General features: G+C 49.9%; 1 protein-coding gene across 7 annotated transcripts in view; it reads right to left on the reverse strand.

Moving 5' to 3' along the window:
- Positions 1-662: 662 nt before the first annotated feature.
- PAX5 (paired box 5) overlaps positions 663-19962 on the reverse strand; it is a 139986-nt gene continuing 120686 nt past the window's right edge. For all 7 annotated transcript variants that reach the window (XM_075726226.1, XM_075726225.1, XM_075726223.1 and 4 more), the window contains 2 exons: positions 9416-9502; positions 663-739 (listed from right to left, as the gene is read on the reverse strand). In XM_075726226.1, coding sequence (XP_075582341.1) covers positions 663-739; positions 9416-9502 — 164 coding nt within the window. The remainder of the gene's footprint in view (positions 740-9415; positions 9503-19962) is intronic.

Consider the following 19962-nt stretch of genomic DNA (forward strand, 5'->3'; position numbering starts at 1 on the left):
GTGTTAACCTGGTTCAAAGTTGCTTAAAGCTTACTGAATTCTTTGAATCAGTGCACCAGTTTCAAAACACATCTTCAGATGTGTTTTGAGTTCATATTTGTACAATGTTGCTGCTTATGCTTAAGCCATTCTTATAGGAATACAAACAAGCAAGTATTTACAGTGGTGCTTGTGTAAAATTGAGCAGACTGATTTTTTTTTCTTTGCCACAAAAAAACCCAAAAAACAAACAAAAAAAAGAAAATTGCCTTGAGTCTCACAGCCTGTTTCAGTGTGCAGCAAGAGGAAGCCGCCCCAAGGAGGGCTGCTCACATCTCTTCCTTATCCCCAGATACAGCCGTGGCACCCACAGGCGATTAAAGCAGTAGCCAGCCGGCTGCAAAAGACATGAAGCTACTGCGCGTTTTTGATCACACGGAGCGTCAGGAGAACCGCTTCCTCCTGTTTCTTTGTTTGATTTCAGACCCAATCAACACGACCAGCTTTAAGAATACAACAATAATCAGTTCACCAAGTTTAAAGAGCAAAATTTCAATTAGCACATTCCTACTAGGTACTTTCTCCTTCCCTTGCAGCATGGCTGGTGTGGTTGCAGCAAGGTGACTCGTCGCAGTTGTCCCAGGCGGTGCATGCAGTCAGTGCTGGCGCCCTGGGCTCTGGCGTCAGTGGCGGTCGTAGGCAGCCGCGGCCGCTGGTGGGGCTGCACCGCGGGCTGCAGCACTGTAGTAGTACGGTGAGCCTGCAAGAGAAGAGACGACCGTGAGGAAGACAAAGGTGGAAAGGTGCCAGCTTGCAGCGTGCCGACATGGGCGGCAGAGAGCTCTCCAGCCTGAGCTCAGACTCTCAGTAATAAAGGTCAGGTAATTAGAATAAAAATCACATTCGTGCATTCTGCATGAGAATGGTGCTATGCTTTGCATTTCTGCCGGCTGTAGGGTACCTGGTTCCCTTCCTCCACTCAAAACATTAGTTTCATTTACTTCCCCCAAAAAGTGGATTACTTTTCAGTGGAAGGTCAAAAAGTTCCAGCCCCAACATATTACAACACCCTGACTTCTTTGATGTATTTTTTCCCTCCTTTTGGAAGGAGAAGAAGGTTGAACCCCAAAGCATTCAACATATTTCACTGGACTCAACAATACCCCTTTTTCCCAAACTACTTTTCAGGGAATAACTCCCCCCAGATTTTGCTTAGCTCTGGCAGTGACCTTGGAGCTTCAGACAGAAACACCAAGTCAGTGCTACCAGATCTGATTTGGCATCACAACACTGTGCCAGCCTCTGCCTGGCCAGGGAAAGTCCTTTGGCATCCAATACCTTTGCTGAAGGGAGAAATTGTCTTCAGAAAATATTGGTGACTTTCTCTTTCACTTGGTAACAAATCTGAACTCAGAAAGTAGTTTACAACTACCTCCAGCAAATAATGCCTCAACAAAGTATGTGATACTCCATATCACAGCTTTTGAAATGGACACTTAAGCATCAAACTGATCAAATTTATGCTCTATTTTTTGATTGAGTACATGCATTACACACTTGAATAAACTATGCAGACGAGGCTCAAAGCCTTGGACATTGATGAATGCCGAGGCACTCATCTGCAAAGACAAGGCCTGAAAAATATCAGCAATGACTTTCCTGCCCTGCAGGGCTAAGTGCTGGTAGATTGGGTGATCACCAAAGTATCACTTGGAACCTGGACCATTTCCTTGGATGAGGAGGAGTCTTTGACTTCAGATGTATCCAGAGCGATACTAATCTGTCCAGACAGCACCAGCTATTAAATACCGTCCAAGTGTGCTGGAGAGGTAACCAACTCTAATTTGGTGTAAAAAAAGAGTCCGGCAAAACATTTTTCAAGGCGCTACTAGCATGGTCTCCAAGTCACCAGCAGTTTCACATGCATGAGATGCAAGACATGCCACGGTGTGGAAGAAGCCCCTTGGGAGGACTTGGACATGTGTCTGAGACTCCCAGGCAGGTTTGGATGAGCGACAAAGAGCCAATGCAAGGAACGGCTCTGGAGAGGGTTGGGCTGTCACTGTTTTCACGAGTGACCCTGTCTGAGAGCTGCCGGCCATTCTGAACTCCCTGCCTTTACCCCACTTGGGACAGTGGCCTGGCAGCCATGGCTGATGGTCTAATGGCCAGGGACATGACTTGTCACAGAGGGGGTAACTTCTGCAGCTTCAGTGAGGCAGTGGAGCAGGCCTCTCTAGGAGAAGGTGGTGCCACCAGACGTCGGTCAGGCAAAGCATTGGTAGCAGCAAAGCCAAAGGTCTGTTTTCCAGCCATTGCTTCCCACCCCAGACTCTAGCAAACCCTGCTCCAGCAGATCCGACAGCTGCCCGGCAGCTGGGTGCAGGCTGAGCGTGGCAGTGCCCCAGCTGTTCCACCACCACGGCCCCGGAACACCCTCTGGAGCGGGAAGGAGAACCCAGACAGCATGCCCTGTGCTGCCAGTCACCAGCTCTCCCCTGAGCGCTGACCCAAGGAGCCTCTGCTTGGTAGGCTGGAGAACCTCCTGGCCTCCCCTCCTCTTACACAGCCTCCAACTGAAGGCTGTGCTTTTCAGAACAACTTGAGTGATTACTTGAGGGCTGATGGCTCAAAAGCCTGAGCACAGAGTGAGAATCCCATCACCAGCCTCTAAGATGAAGTCCACAGACATTTACTGTTAACCGTCGGCTGAAGAGGGTGGTATAATTGCAACATGCAGGATTTTCTCCACTTTCTTCCCAAACCAGCCTCAGTGAGCTGCCTGGAGTGGTTTCCTGGGCTGGTGAATAAGCTGTGCTGTCCAAGAGGACACCCCAAGGAGACAGCCCCACCAACTGAAACACCTCCTTGCAAGGATGGGCTCTTCTACCCTGCCTCACTGTTGTGGATCCACCAGGATGCATCTCACAGGCAAGCCCACCTGTTTCTTCTAGGCTGCTTTCATCCTGAGTGCCATGTCAGGAAATCAGCTCAGGCTTCATTGCCAGCCTCATGCTGCTCATTTCCAAGGGAGCACAAGTCAACTCATCCAAAAAATGGAGCTCAGCCAACATCTGCTATTACATGGTACATGCAATGCGCTCCTCAGCACAGCCATGGAGAAGAAACTTGTTTCTCATGATCAGAGTCCTACCAAAGTACATGATACTCTGCTGCTGCAACCCCGATGGGTCAGGAATGATGGCATTTGGCTACAGCAATGTGACTTCTGCATCAGTCAGTGCTGCAACAGCACGGGAGCTTCTACACAGTGGGGTCTGTGTTGTCCTCAGCATCATCCTCAGTGCCTCAGGCATCCCAACTTAAATATCGTGCAAACTGCTGCAGAGGGCTGGGTTTAAAGAAGATAAACCAAGCTTCAGGACTGTGGTCCCAGTTGTCTATAACGGTAGCCTTACCATACACAAGAGTAATTCAGGACAGTCCATGAAATCACTGGCCAGGCTAAGTATTCACAAAGATGTTTGCAGCACTTTTTAGGTAGGAGCCCATCTCACTTAGGTTTATTAACTAAAAGGTAAGTATTTTAAGCCATAATCGATGGAGGCAAAGCAGGTCCCTTCAGAGGGTCATCATCTTATTTACACTTGCATAAGTGCAGAGCTGACAGCCTTGCGTTATCTGCTGAGGGCACCACGACTGCTATCCTGGGCTGGATGGACATCAGGTTAACAAGCCCCAGCCTCAGGAACCATGTATCAGGGAGGAGAATACTAGAAAGTTTCACAAGGTCATTGAACACCATTCTCATGGGTAGCCTAAAATAAACTGCTGCCATATAGGCGTATCCCAGCCAAACTCAAGCAATTAAAACCACGGAAGCCCTCCTCAGCCAAATGAGGCAGTCTTGAATGAGCAAAGGCAAACTGAACAGCCCACCAGACTTTGAAATGTGCATGCCCTGTCTAGCTGGGGTCTGGGGGATGTTCTCTGTAGCCAGTGAACAGGAGAACACACTCTCAGGGGTGCCCAGTTTGTCAGTCCGTGTCCCATCACAGCCACTCCTGCTGCCTGGAAGTCCTTGGGGACCATCTCCTGCTGCAGGGCAGGCAGCACCTTGGGGTAAAACACCTTGTAGGCTCATGAAGAGCTGGGTGCAACTGCTGTCCTCACCCACCGCAGCACCAGGAGGTCAATGGGGAGCAGGGAGTGGTGGTGCCTGGCTCCCAGGCATGACTGCCAGCAGAGACTCCGGTTCTTGCCGGCACTGGCACCAACACCCAGCCACAGCAGCTCAGCTCAGGCAGAGGGGTGGGAAGTCCAGAGAAGGGATCCAGAGGCACCAAGCAAGTTCATCCTGACCCACAGAGTGACACAAGTCCCACCAGAGCCAGATGCAGTGCTCCCCGAGATTTTGAGGGAAAAGGGGTCTTTTTGGGGTCAGGGCCTTCACTTTCCCCCTCCCTCTTCCTCCACTGCTGTTCTGACTCAGTGCAGCTACCAAAGCACAATATTTCTCTCTCACGCTTTCCAAAGGCCTTACACTCCTTCTGAGTTTGATTTTTCCAGTTTGCCTATCAGCAGTGAAATCAAAAAACCTTGTATTTAAAGTGAAAAATGAAAACATCACATCACAAAGCATTCACTCTTCCTCCCTGTCACTATGCCCCCATCCAGAACAGACTTGTCCGTCCTTCTGTTGTTTTTCCTTTCTAATTCATACTATCATCAATTTATTTCTTGACACAGTCATTTCTGGTACCTACTTGTTCTCTAATCTTTTCACAGAAGCCCACAGAAGAACTGAATCTAATCCTAATTGACTGGCTCCAAGCCCTGCCCTCGCACGACGCCATGCTGGCACCAGCAGCTGTGGCACCGCAACAGTGCAAGCAAACCCTCCCAGCCAGCGTGCAGGGACCACGTCCGGGCAGGAGCAGGGACACCGCATCAAATGAAACCTGCCGTGAGCAGTGTCAAGTTGAATGCGATGAGCAAAAATGGTAAAGAAGTTATTGCAACAAGCCAGCACGAAATTGAATCGTTTTTCTTCATTAGACTGTGTTGCTGTTACCCGCTCTTAGCGTGCGTGTGTTGAGCTGACTCTATGCTGGCACGTGCACCAGGATGTGCTGACAGTGACGGACTGAGCCCCAGGCGCGCACGTGCTTGCTTCCCGTGCGCTTGTACATACACCTCTATGTGCATTCCTGTACTGTAGCACTTCCAGGTCTTTCACAGCACAGTGGGGGAAAGAAAAAAAAAAAAAAGATGCCCCTTTCTCCATCTCCTCTTCTGGCTTTGAGATGGGGACACCCGCTACAGCCACTGAGCCAGATGCCACACAAGCAGCCAAGGTTTGCATCATCTTCCCAGCACATCCCTCTGAAACTCGGGGTCTGTCCTCACTCCAGCCATGGTTGGGGCGGAACTGAGCCACCACAGCAGAGCTGTCGTGCCCCTGCCGCAAAGCTGGGTGTGGGTGCCACTGGGGGCCGATGACAGGGTGGGAGACCAGGAAGATGCTGCAGAGCTGCAGCAGGGAACTAACTGACTTCTTCTGCCCATGCTTCTGTTGACCACCCTGCAGCCTGGTTGTCTCCCTTTCCACAAGAGCTACGGGCCATGGTGTTCAGGACTGCCCTGGAGAGGAGGGAGCATGGTCACCCATTTGCATCAGTTCCCACGCCAGCTGGGGCAGACGTGAGTGGGTTGCCTGCTGCAGAGGAGCGGGGAGCACCAGAGCAAGGGCAGAGCAGGCTCAGGGACGATGGAGAGCAGCTGGTGCTCTGCTGGGGCCAGAGAGCCGTTCCCCACCACCTGCATGCAAAGAGCATCATCCTGCCTTCCCGTGGAGACACTGGCTCACATCTTTTCCTGCTGCTCCATACTCACAGGACAAAGACCAGGGACTAACGACCACAGTCTTTTCACCGTTCTCAGCTCTTTCTATTCCTATTCTCTTTATTTCCCCACCCCCCCCAAATAATTTTTCAACCCAAGTATCCTTTCTTCCTGCCACTTGCAAATCACAGCATCTCTCCTTCTGAGCTCCTCTTTCACAGGCCTCAGGCTGGTGTCATTGCTGTGGTGCAATTCTTTCTTGCCAGCACAGGGAATTAATTGAACATAGGCGCTGTTAAGTGCTTACAGTATTACACTTTCATCTCAGTGAAGGGAGCGGGACTTAGTAAAACAAACTGTGTCAGTCCATGTACCAGTCCTGATTAATTTTGTCAAGGTTTCTGCTTTGAGGCGGATACTGCCAGAGCTTGCTCTCTGGAGAGAATTACTGAACACACTCACGTATACTCCTGAGAAGAGTGGAAGCATCCTGGATATAGTTTAAATTAACCTCCTCTCCACTGCGGGTGCTCAGGCTCCTCACACGGAGCCTCTGGGTGTGCAAGGAGACTTGGTGCAGGATTTTAAGGCTCTGCCACAGGATTCCTACTTGCCCTGAATTACCAGTGGGGTTAGCAGACACCCTGGCCGAGAAGTGAGTGTAGGATCAGGCTCACAGAGATAAAGGCAAAGCTGTGGGTAAGCAGGATCTCTGCAGGGCACAAGAAATGTCTGACCCACAGCCTACAGCTGAAGAGGGAGACATTCTTGCTGGGGCCTACAGCTGTACCTGGACCTAGCAGTGTCTCTTGGAGCACCAGCCCAGTGGCCTTGCCCTCCAACACTGTGTTGGCATGGGCAAGCAGGCTGGGCTTCACCACCTAGGTGTTGCATCATGGAACCTTGCAATGCCCTGTGTGGTACAATGTTGACTTCTAATAAATGCCTTTCCAAACCGACCATTACTTTGCTTTTGGTGTTTTTCTGACTGAGTGGCTTGAAATGAAAGGGAATACCAAGGTTCAGCTCACCAAGACCTCACTGTCCAGCTCTCACATGGTGCCCATGGGGCATGTGAGCAGCACAGGGAGCTACAGGCTACACCAGCTCTCAACCAGCTCAGCGGTTCCTGCAGCAATGACAGGAACAGAGCAGAGCAGGTATTTTAAAACTATCAGTGGTCAGACAAGGGGATCCCCCTCCAGAAAACTGCAGCACTCCCAGTTTTCTGACCAGGCTGAACCAGAGTGGTAAGTTCATCCTTAGGACTTGCTGCAGAACAAAAACTCCTGTTTTGTTTTCTTTTTCATGCATTAAAACTCCCAGTCTTGCAACTCCAAATCAATGTGTTATTGCACATGCAAAGCAATACACATTATCTGTCCAGTGAGTCTGTGTTTACCGAAACGTAAGATTTTGAAAATATCAAAACAAAGTATTTAGAAGAGCATAAAGGCAAGGAATCTAAGATTATACATTTTAACAACTCTTGCCAGCAAAAAAATGCCAGCATTGTTGTCATTATACTGTGAAACATTTCATTTTCAATAAAGCTGCAGTTTCTGAAGGAAAATGGTAGCATCCAAATCTTCTCACCCTTGCCTCATTTAAACACATGTTCACAGCATGCTGCTGAGTAAATACTGCTGTAGAAATCCTTGCTGGCCTGAGACACAAGCGTTGCCATGGGGAGCATGCCTCTGTTTCAGCTGTGCTCATACAGCACACCTCCCGCACAGTCAAAGACGAGATGGAATTTGGCCCCAGAAACATATCATCCGAAAAGTACAGGAGAAGAAGAGGAGGAATGGGGAAAAAAGAGAATGGCACAGGTAAAAGGTGTCCTGGCAGAGTGTGGCCAGCTCCTAACAAACCTCTGTTTTAAAGTTTTCTGCTGACCTAGACCCATCCATCTCCACTGGCTTTGGAGCACCGCGGGGACCTATCCTGCCCTGCACCCTGGCCAGCAAGCTTAGAGCTTATAAGAGCCCATCATCTCAAACCAGCAGCAGACACAACCTGGGCACAACCTGCTGCTGCTAGAGTCAAAAGGCCACTGCCCATCCCTGCGGGGCAGCACGGAGCTCTGGGATGGTTTCAGGCCGGCTCTGGGCTGGCTCTGGTGCAGCTCCGGTGCGGCTCTAGTGTGCACGTCCTCCCACGCGGAGGTATGAACCTGCAGGCAGGAGCACGGCATGCAGGCCAGGAGCGTCACCAAAAGCCCTCTCTCCACCAGGAAGGGCAGGCCTGGGTCTGGGTTTTCATTTATTTTTAATATCCTGCCATTTTCTTTACCAGTTTGCAAGCAACATTTAAAAAGCCACCCAAAACCTGGCTTCCCAGGCCATCCATGCATCAGAGCTTTGCTAAAGCAGCTCTCCTGCTTCCAAAGGACTTGCAAAATCAGAAATTAAGAAAGTGTGGCGCACGCTCTTCCCCCAGCTGAAGCATCTTCCCCACACGGCCAAGCCAAAATCCCGCAGGTGCTGCCGGCTGTGGCCATGGAAACTGCGGGTTTAAGCGCAGGGACTCCCCTGGCTTTGTGCAGCTATGCCCATCCATATTAGCTGGAGATCTGTCCGCTGATTTATGATGGAAGCGCTAACAAACCCTTAAATGTGGCACGGCAAATAGCGGCATTATACCAGCACCATGGCATGGGAGGCAGAGGCTGTCTATTGCTCCCCGAGGATTTGTTTAAGGACAAGAACCATGATGAATACAGCCTGGGTGGCTCAATTACATGGGGACTCAATTACTTAAAACAAAGAAACTGGATGAAAAAAGTATGACAAAAATTCAAAATTATTTCTCTGCTGGAGGTCACATATAACAGCCCTGTCATCCATAAATCTGGAAATCTCTAAGGCATGCTACTCCTGTGTTGAGAGATGACAATTAATTGGTATTTTACTTACCTCATCCATGCAAATTATGCAGGGAAAAATTCTAATTACTGCATGCTACATGTATATAAGGTCAAAGTGGGCCAGCTTTTGACAGTGGTGTAAAATGGATTATGTTTATCCTTCACATGAGGGCCATGATCCTGCATGAGCCACGGGGCTCCTGCCCCCCACCGCTTGTAGGGACCATGCTGGCATCACTGAGGCTGCGCAGGCACAGCCATCCCTTGCAGGAGGGATGGAGTGGGCAAATGCACAACTGGGGAGCAAACGCAACCTGAGGTTGGGGAGAAATGCAAAGTGCTTGAACAAGTAAGAAACAACAGCATGGGGGACAACAGGGCTCGCATTTGGCCGTAAGCAACCCAGTGCCTCCCTGAAGCAGGCACTCCTGACAAAGTGCCCCAAGTTTTGTCTGAACAGGACTCCTCAGCCTCAAAAAAATGAGGATCCTGCCTTCTGGCAACACTTAGTGTCTATGGAAGGATTTTAAGGGGCAGAAAGGGGAATACCAGAGGTTTGCGCATGGGACTTCTTGCTGGCAAAGAGAACCAAGAGCATTTGTGTGCCCCGATTGGAGATGTGCAGTCCCAGACAGGGGATGAGCACGGGGACTCAGGACTGCACCAGCCATGCGTCTGACCACCCCAGCGGTGGGCGATTGCCGCCAGGTTGCAAATGGGCACAGCTTGCACCGAGCCCCCAAGGCTGGGACAGCAACTTACCCAGTAGTCCAGGGTTGGGAAACCTCCAGGAGTCATTGTACGTTGAATATTGTGGGTGGCTGTATGGGCTCCCAGAAAACTCACTCCCTAAGTTAAAGAGAAAAAGACAGAACAAAAGATCATTTGATTTGAGACCACAGTTACTGTTGTGGGGGAAAGGAGCTATTCAGTGCATGCTGTGCTCCAGTGATGGCCTTAGTAAAAGCACTGCTGGCCACTCTCTTTGAGGAAGGGCTATATGGGTGGGTGAATTATTAAGTAAATGGGTGCAGCCATCTTTTACAAGTCTTTTTGCGTTGCAGCCCAGGCCTGCTGAGCTGGTGGAATTTTCTCAGGCAGCCTGTGCTGCAGGAGCAAGGCAGCGAGGAGGGAGGGAGAGGAGTCTGGGACACACCAACGGGACTGGCCCTTGCCTCCATGGCCCTACAACACTCAGGGCAAGAAACACAATACAAGGACAGGGCTGCTCAGACAGGCTCTCTGCCGCTGGAAGAATATGAACCAGCTAATCCTCTAGACACTGGCTACCCTTCCAGGCTCTCCAGGAGAACACTGTCTTGGTCCCAGATGTCTGTCCATCACTACAACCCAAGGAGAGGGATGCTTGCATCAGTTTCAGATGGCTTTGAAACCCTCCAGACAAAGGCACAGAAAAGGCTCGAAGAGTTATTGCTATTTATCTCCTCACCAGTTCCCGCTCTCCCCATCTGCTTGTTCTCTTCACATGTCACCTCCCGTTTCATACTTCAGCTGCAAGCTCTTCAGGACAGAGGTTTGCACCATGAGGCTCTGACCCTGGGCAGGGCACCCAGCTCCACCACCATGCAAATACCAACACTGCTTCTGATTTATTAGGAAATCTTCCATGAAAGACAGTTTCCCACTGTCCTCCTCTCTTTCTTCCTCCTTTTCCCTCTCTTGTACACAAATATATGAATGCATAACACAGCATGGCAGGGGAAAGAGTAGGTTTCATATGGCAAGAGGAAGACAGGGCTGCCAGGCTGCAGCAGAAGATGCTCGCTGTGACCTTTGCCTGTTCTGGTCCTCGGTGCTGGCATAGCCCCCACCCCAAATCCAGGGGCTGCCTTTATCACAGCTGAGTGGCAGACCCCTGCCTCCACATCTCCACCTCCCTGGGCTCAGTACCCCCAGCCAGCACAACCCACAGACCTGCCCTGGGGACCACATCTGGGTCGCTAGGCCCATCAGTGGCCTGCTTACTCAGGACATGGTTTTGGTGAGTTGCTGACCCACTAGTCCCAGGGGAGAGGGGATGATGAGAGCAAGGGCAAGGCGGCGTGACCCCACTGTGCTGCCTGTCAGGGGGGAGCTCTCACCTGCGATAGCTCTGCAGTCCTGGCAGCCGTTGCAGTCACCTGCAACGGTATTTTCTGCCAACACAGAAATAACGCAGGTTGGTGACAAAATTTCAGGCCAGGTCCAGGGTAGCTTGGTCTCCACATGATGCTGCTTCAGTAAAAATGAGCTGCCTCTCAACCTACACCGAAGGATGCCAGCAAACAGGCTGAACGTGTTGATGGCAAGAGCCACCCATCACTGATTTGCTCCAGGGGGTCTCCATTAATAACCCTTGTCTGTTCCCCACAGCCCTTTGGACCTGTAGGACTGTACCAACCAGCCTCAACCTGCTCTGTTCCCCCTGACCCAGCATCCATGGACAGGACAATGAGATGAGGTCTGAAGCCAGCAGCAGCAAGTGTTTCCACGCTCAGCACTCCTTGCTGTTTTGAACACATTTCTGCACAAGCTCAGAGCAGGTTTTCATTACTGCTTCCAAGGAATGGTTTTACTTCACCATGAGCCATGGAAAATGGAGCTGTTTCCAAACCTTTCTTCTTGGTGAAGTACATCTACTTTTCTTGTCTGCTCCCTGTCCTGGATGACAGCTGACTTCAGTACCTGAAGGTTACCTCCATCATAGTGCTTACTCTAAAAGAGTGAGGCATGGTGAAGATGGTGAAGCTACAAGAGATGTCAGGAGCCACTCGAGGTACCACGGCCACTGGCAAAGGTGTCCCGATTACATTCCACCAGCCAGGGAGCAAGCTCCCTCCAGCAGGACACAGCCACTCCTCTGTGGTCCCTTCTTCTGCCTCCCCACTCCCGCACCTGAGGCTGTCTGCCCAGCCAGAGCCCTCCTTGCTCACCCTCTGTTCCCAAATCCCCTCAGCTTCCAGCAAGTCTCTGACCTAGTTCTGCCCTACTGGTGCTTGCCCAAGCCTGCCAAGTGGACAGGCAGAAAACTGGCTGGTAACATCATGGCTGATCTTTCCCATCATATGATCCTTCCCAGTACTTGAAGGCTCATGGCCAGGTCCTCCATCCAGCATGTGCCACACAAAAATCCCTTCATCCTGTGGGTGCCTCTTCTATGGGGAGGGGCTCGCACACTGCCTACCCCAATGGTTTCATCTCTTCCTTTCCATAGGGCAATGAGAAATGTGAAGATTTAGCCCTGTTTTAGTCACACAATACAGTTGTGCTGCTTGACCTACACAACACACGAAAGCCTATGGGAGCAAGTCTCGCTGCAGCATCCTTCCCTGGAGCTGCACGGTGCACAGACAGAGGGACAGGGCAGACACGACAGCAGGACAGACCCCAATCCCCACTGCAGGTTGTTTGCACAGGGTGTGCAGAGGAGCCTGCCCAGCTCCTCCGTGCACTGGTAGCACCTCAGGCTTTGAACGAAGCTCGCAGTGAGTTGCTGCACCCCTGCAAGAGTTGCAGTCAAGGGAGGGCACATGTACCCATCCAAGGACAGGATAACCCCTCATTTTCAGCTGTCCCATCACTTCCCTCCCTCCCCTTCACACCCACCACTCCCCTCTCCTGTTCTGAGGTTGCACAGACCCGGTCCGTCCTGCGCCGATGCTGCGCACGCCACTGAGCAGGCAGCAGCACTTTCTAAATGCTCATCAGCGCTGCGGCAGGGCTGCGGGTGGGAACGGGCTGACATTTCATTGTTTCATCCTCTCCTGCCTTGCTCTCCTCCCCCACCATCCCCACTGCCCTCCTCCCCACACTCACACACAGACATACATCGTGGACCCTCTCTGGGGGATGCTCCGGTGCCTGTCAGGCTGAGGCTTCCAATTCTCTGTTTTTTATGCCTCAGTGGTCAGGGTGTCAAGCTCCTGCAGTACAGACCAGCCAGGAGCTTGAGGAGTCACTGAGCACCATCAGCTCAGTGACAGTATTGCTTGCTTCTTAACATACTCTGCATATCCATCAGCCTTGCAGGGAAAAAAAAGAAAGAGAGAGAAGGGGGAAGGAAGGAAAATGAGAGAAAAGAAATATGAGAGAGGGGAGGGGAAAAGGAGAAGTGGGGGAGAAAGTCTCAAGCCCTGCTACTACCATCACAGCACTTGGGCAGACAAATGGTACAGCCATAAGTGAAGCTAAGCTAGATGAATGAATGCTGCATGAATGCCTCGTGATTTCCACCAGATATTCCAAGGTCCATCAGCTACACTTCTTGACAGCACTGCTTAGCGACCAGCCCTCGTCCCATTCAAAACCACAACAAATCAGCTACCCGGGGATGCACACACAAGCAGCATGTTGCACACACGTGCATGGTGCTTGCCCGCGCCGCAAGGAAGGGGTGAAACTGTAAGCCCCCTCATTAGTAATTCTGGCATCACTGAGACACAAAGATACCAAACCAAGGGTTTCTGCCAGAGTTAGCCCACCTCTCACTGAAGACCTGACTCCACACTGCCATGGCATTTTATGCAGCTGTAGCCCAAAAGGGGTCAGGTCCCCCAAAACCATGAGAGGTAGAGATTCGGGGGAGGAGGGAAGAATGATTCCCAGTAATGATGCCGCTACAAGGCAGCAGCAAGCCCTGGGAGGTGCAGTCCACCTTGAGATGGTGGGACAAAGGCACAGCCCCCTTGCCCATGGGGTGAGCCCCAGGGGCAGCTGCAAACAGAGTCTCAAGGTGGTGGGTGGACCCTCTGCTGCAGGCAGAACAGCATTATCCCTTCTGCAGCACTGCGTTGTCCATTCTGCAGCATTTTCTCTGGGGATTATCAACTCATGTTTACCAGTCTGTTTGGTTTTAAGGTAAGCTTCCTGCAAGTTTCCTTTGTGATGTGCAGAAAAACTGAAAAGCATGCGCTTAAAAATATCAGGAACCAAGAGATGAAGAAAGAGATTTCACGGTGTGTTTCAAACTGCCATAGTTTTAGAAAACTGCCCCTGCAGGTGACAGGAGAGGATGCAGGCACCCTTGTGCACCGGTGCTGGACGCAGAGCAGGAGGGTGCTGGAAACCGAGGAGAGAGGCAGGAGAATGGGGCAGACAGGCAGAAGGGACAACAGATGCCATCAGATGGCTGGCTGCGCAGTGGGACAGACCCAGAGTCAATTTCAGCCAGCTTTGGATCTTGGCAGGTGGGAGGGGGATGCAAATTATTTGCCATCTAATTTTTTTTAAACATGGATGCTGTAACTGCAAAGTAATTTAAGTTGGATGGAGCCTTAGTAGGTTACCTGCTCCAAAACCCTGCTCAAAGTTTTGACATAGGCCATGTCCAGCCTAGGTGTGGAAATCTCCCAGGACAGAGATTTCACATCTTCCCTGGGCCCCTCTCCAAAGCCACTGTCACTACACTGCCACTGTTCACTGCACAGAGCACCCAGCTGCGGTCACATTAGGTAGCATAACAGTAATGAATGTGTCCTTTAGCCTTCTCTTCTTAGGACCGTGTGGCACTTAACACCACCAGAAACCAGCAGCCTAGTCAAACGTGGAACATGCTCGTAACCCACCTGCTGGTACCTTTGGACTGAAATGCAAAATTTGAACAAATACTCAATAAAGAAGTTTTATATGTCACTTCCAAGTTCAACACACTGCTCCGGTCCCCAGAGTCTCAGAAGATCCCATGAATCAGAAACTCCAGAGCCAGTACAGCTCAACCAGAGCCAGCTATGTGAAGGTAGACACGTGTTTGTGCACTTTTCACTGCATCTTCTCAGATATCAGGTTTTTGCATGGGTGTTTGGGATGGGGAGAAGCCATCAGGACCACAGGGGTGAGCAGTTGTGTCTGTATGATGGCTGCGGGTAATACAATGTGCAGGTGATACAACGTGCAGGTGATACAATGTGCCTTCCTCCCTGCGACCACCATGCAACAGCTCCTGGCAAGCGCCAGTGGGAGCCGCTGCCACGCAATGGGAAGAGTAACCACAACCCCGCAGCCATGCCATCCCTCCTGCCAGACTTGTCCCAGCCACTGTCCCCACCAGTCCCAATTAGCTGCGTCCTTTTGCCATCCAAGCTCCAGGTTTAGGACAGTGTTTTATTTAGCCCTTCCATTTGGCAGAAAATTAAAACAAACCAGGAGAAATGGCGTTAAATAAATGCAACTGCATGAGAGACAAGAACAGGATGTTGTGGGACAAAAATCAGAGTCCTGGCCAAGAACAGCAACACCTTGCCCATTCCTCACTGGGGTCCTGGGTAAGTTTAAAAATAATCTGCTGTACTTGTCCCTAAATTGGGCCCCTGTGGATGAGCCCCTCTCCCCCTCCACCCCAACCTCCCGACAGAGGCTACAGGTGTCTCTACCCTTCCCTTGTAGCAAAAGACCTTACTGTAACTTTTTAAAATTAACATTCTCATGACTTTTATTTGTTTTCTATTGTTTTGTTTTGTGGAAGTAATCACATGGATCATAAATTTCTTCAGCGAATTCCAATAACAATGATTACCCTGGTAGCTAAGATATGCTTGACTGCATGGGGAGCAGGGCTAAGCACTGCACTGAGCCACACAAACACACCCAAGCAGCCTGCGTATCACTGACCAACGTTGTGAAATAACAGCTATCCAAATGCAGCCTTGAAATCTATTACACAAAAGACGCGTGTGCCACAGGGCCAGGCATCACCTGCGCTGGAGGTGGATATAAACCAAAGGACAGCGGGAGAAGTCACTTCTTACCATATGCCAACACCACCCAAGAGATTGCTTCAGGATCCAGCAGCCCTGGGCAGCATCTTGCATAAAGTCAGAGCGACAAACAAGTGCGAGAGACCTTAGAAAAGAAGGAAAACGGTCTGGCCTCTCTGCAGAGAACAATGGCGTATCTTCCCCTTGGTAAAGCAAACTTGGCTCTCCACAGCAAGCTGTCATAGTGGCTCAGGGTGAGAGGGAAAGAGGTCTGCAGCCCTGCCTGGAAAGCTGCAGCCTCCGTGACTCACAAAACTCACTCCCTTAGAAGTTTTCTCCATGTCCGGGGGAGCCAGGAAACACCTTTCAGTTAAAACTTGCTTTCACACAAAAAAGTAGTTTCACAACACTAACATACTTTTTGCAAATTTGTGACAATTTTGACAAAATTGTTCTGTTAAAAAGAGCCTCGCATTTTAATTTTTTTAAAAAATCAGATGTTTTCCAAACAAATACTTTCTTTTTCTTCTAAATTCAGAGAGTTCATAAGTTGTCAAATTCAGTTCAGTGAGGCTAAAAAAAAAAAATCCAAAAATCTCAACTGGAAAAAAACCTGTATCTTTGAAGTAAAGTCCAAAGTAATTATTATTGATGTGGGTTTTTTTATTATTGAACCTTGGACTTTCTTCCAATTTTAACATTCATTAGTAAACACAAGAATCAGTGATCTACGCTGCTCTAATCTGTAAATATCAGCTGTATTTAACCTGCGGGACTGGAAACCCAGAGCACGCCACAGGCTGACCACCAGTAATCTGCCAGGTCTTCTCCTGGTCCCCCACATTTTCTTTGTCCACAGAAGTCCCACAGGAGGAGGACACTGATAACTCTGCCTTCTGCTCTGTGGACCAAGTACACTTGGCTGCTAATCTGCCTGCTCTAGACCAAGTAGTCCACATACCACAAAAAACAGAAGCACAGAAAAGGGAAAAATTACCAAAATACAGCCCTACTGAAACAAAATGTGTCTTTTGGAAACAATGTTCCCCCTGGGAAGAAGCTGAGCGGGAAAATACACTATATCTAGCAAAAGCACGTCACATTCTACCCAATTTATCTCAGTGAGAATACTCAGGATAACAACCAGCTAAAAATTCCAGGACGAGCAAGCAGGATTCACAGGCCAGTCTTTGAAGGGCAGGCTTGGGAAATTTTCTCAAGACTGGATTATCAGAAACCGTGCCAGGACGAATTACGGGTCCAACACGTGAGGGCGATCGCTGCTGCAGCAAGATCCCTCTGGAAGGGAACAGCAGCCTGCAGGTGGAGGGGCCCATACAGGCATTTCAGGTGTTGATGCCACCTTCACGGCCAGCTCCTGAGGATGACAGACACAGCACCCCAAAGACACATAAGCCCGCACCAAGCAGAGCGAGGCAGGGACAGCAGCCCCAGCCCGCTGGCTGCTTCTCACCGCCTGCCTGCCAGCCGTGCTCACAACCTGCCTGCACTGGCAGGGCAAGGGCAGTGGGAAAGCAGGCGCGGACTGGGCGCCATGCTTTTGCTGCTTCCTTCAGACGTACCCACAGCTGGACCTCGCTGCCTGCCTCTGGCTTGCCCTTCAGGGACGGCGGCCAAGCCCCCAAGAGCTGGCAGGAGTCCCTGAGGGATTTGCCCCAGCTGGGAGCCTGGTGTCGTCCTGGCACGCAGTCCCTGCCTGCTCTGGCCCCGCTGGCAGCTGATGGAGGATGCCGGCATGACAGGAGGAGGCTCAGCATCACGTACCCCCCCGCGCTTGCACAACACCAGGGCCGGCGTGGTTTGTGGTTGGAAGGAGCTTTCATGAAAAAGAACATTTCCCAAGGGGACTGAAAAAAGCCATTTTGGAAAACCTCTTCAATGAGCAGTTTTGAAAGAAGAAAGCTGCTTTTCAAAACACCTGAGATCCTCTGCATGGAAACGGGAAGCTGCTCTTGGTCACTGGACCCTTGGTTACCTGGTGTTGTACCCAGCAATTTATCTACTCCCACAGGAAAGAAGTGAATAAAGCATTAATAAATGGAAAAGGGGAAATGCTTTCTGAACAATTAATATTTTTCTTTTTGGTTTTTTTGAGGAGGTAATAGAAGGTGATAGATTTCGGCAAAAGAACAGCCCTCACAAATTATTTTTGTGTAAAACTTTCAGAACAAAATCTTCACTTCCTGTTTTTCAATGAAAAAAAAAGACAAACAGCAAGTTCTGAGCCCCCTAAGCTCCTACCTATGTTCTTTAAACACAATATGATAAAACTATGTCCAAAATTTCATCCAGCTGTAGCCAAGAGAGAGCCCCTGGAGCTGCAATGTACTGCAAGAGCCCAGCCAACCATGAGTACACAGTCACTCACAGGATCCCAGGTAGTGCTATTAATGCCATACAATTAATTAGACAGTGTCTGTACTGCCAGATGAAAGAACAGCCAGAAAATGCAGCGCTAGCTGTTAATTGCTATAACCAGCAGTGTAAGCAGCACCCTGCTTCTGTGGCTGAGCACCCACAACACCCTCCTCGAACAAACCTGAACAGTGAAATACCTTTTGCTTGTTAAAGCTCATTTCTCTCCTAAAAGCAGGAGGAACAACCTGCTGGCTAGAACCGCAAAATGCTTCCTATACCTTTCATGCTCAGTTACCTACAGACACTACCACAGCCACCTGTCTGGATGGCCAAAGTGATGCTGAGGGCAAAATCCAGCTTTGAGCAGGGCACAGGGCTTGCTCCGTTAGCAGGTGAGGTATCACACACAGATCCACCTCCAAGGGTGCCAGGGAGCCTGCCACCACCAGCAGGCTCAGGCAGTGTTTTCCTGGGATGTCAGGAACTGTACTGTCAGCAGCAGCTTCCTCCTGGGAGCACCGAGGATGCATGTGCAGAAATACAGCCCACACGTACAGGCAGACATGCACCACCATAGAGATCTGACAGCGTGCACGGACAGGTATGTGCATGTAGAGAAAAAGAGGCTTGTAAATCCACCGGTAAACCCATTGCAAGAATCCAGTGGATCAACAGATTGGTTATTACCATCTATGACCCCTTCCACCAGTACACTTATACTCACGAAAAGAAGATCCCACTCATGTCTGTAACATCTTGTAGTCATTGATTAACCCTTCAACAAACAGTCTAGGTGCAGCCATCACCTGAACTTTCACATGTGTGATTTCAAAATGAAATTAGCCCATACACTGGCTAATTTTTCCTGCATGTCAGCCAAGCAGTTTATAGCAATTGCAGCTGGAAGGTACTTGGTCACATTCAGACAACGTCCCTCCAAAGTTCTCAGTCCCATCAAGACTGCCAATTAACTTCTAATGAAGGTTGTATATAATTTTATGATCGTACAGATTGGACAGTATTTCCCCCTTATTTTATCTTTATATTAACTAGCACCTGCTCAAAGATGTACAATTTTATTTTTAATGGTTCTGAGTGGGTTGTCATATTTTAAGAAAACAGTAACATGCAGATTTTTGTAACACTACCTCATTTCCAAGAAGCTACAAGGCACAGAAATCCCATCAATGACTAATGAGTTGTGGGTTAAGGTGGACGTACCTTGCTGTGAAGTCACTGTACTATTCTCGACCCGTGCTGCCTGCCATAAAATTTTAATGCTGCCTCTGACATATTTATGAAATACCTCACCTAGTCTTTGCAGCATGACAAAAAGATTTACATCTACAATTACTGCAAGCACATAGGTTTTAGCTATGCACTTTAAACTTTTGTACACAAAGGTATTTAACTTTAATACAACAAAGGTAGGTGGTGCCACAGAGCAACCACATTGGAACTGCATTAGCAGAGATTTATCACCCTGTTCCAGGAGGACAACTGCCCAACTCATCTGCATAGAAGATGGCATTGCAATTAATGATGATGAGGAATCTGCCCCTTCCCTCTTGCGGCTCCCCGCTGCACAGTTGTCCACCCTCTCTACCAGCCACCGGCATGCAGCCTGTTGGGACCCCAGGCAGACCCAGCAGTGCGAAGCTGCACCGCCGGCGATACCAAGCCCAGCGAGCCATGCTCACGATGCACCAGAGCCTTGGCACCAGCGCTATTGGACACAGGGCTGGGAACACGGTGCTGCTCTGTGCCAGTTGCTGCAGCTGCTCACCCCAGACCAGCTCACAGCTCCCCCAAGCCTGGTCTGTGGGGCTGCCTGCGACTTCCGCAAAGCCCCATTTTACCCCACGCCCAGGCAAGTGGATGAGGGGCACGGAGTGGACAAGGGACATGGAGTGCTCTCCATCTATATGCATAGGGCATCACTCACTCCCTGCCCTTGTACCCAGGGTCTCCAGATCTGCATGTGTGCAGCCTGACAGCATACAAGGGCAGGCATCGTTTCATCATCTCTGCTCCGGACTGACCGGCTGGTAGCACAGGCAGGATGAAAAGGAAAACTTCCATCTCACAGAAAATACCAAGCTTTACAATACCGTTTCATCCCAAATTGGTGTAAAAAGTGTCAAGAAGTATCTTGTGGGATGAAACTCTCCAAACTATGTAATGGAAATGTTGCATTTAGTTCAGATGAAAATATTCCACTCCATGCTTTGTCCTGAT

This window comes from Pelecanus crispus, chromosome Z, assembly GCF_030463565.1.
Source record: "Pelecanus crispus isolate bPelCri1 chromosome Z, bPelCri1.pri, whole genome shotgun sequence".
Classification (NCBI taxonomy): Eukaryota; Metazoa; Chordata; class Aves; order Pelecaniformes; family Pelecanidae; genus Pelecanus; species Pelecanus crispus.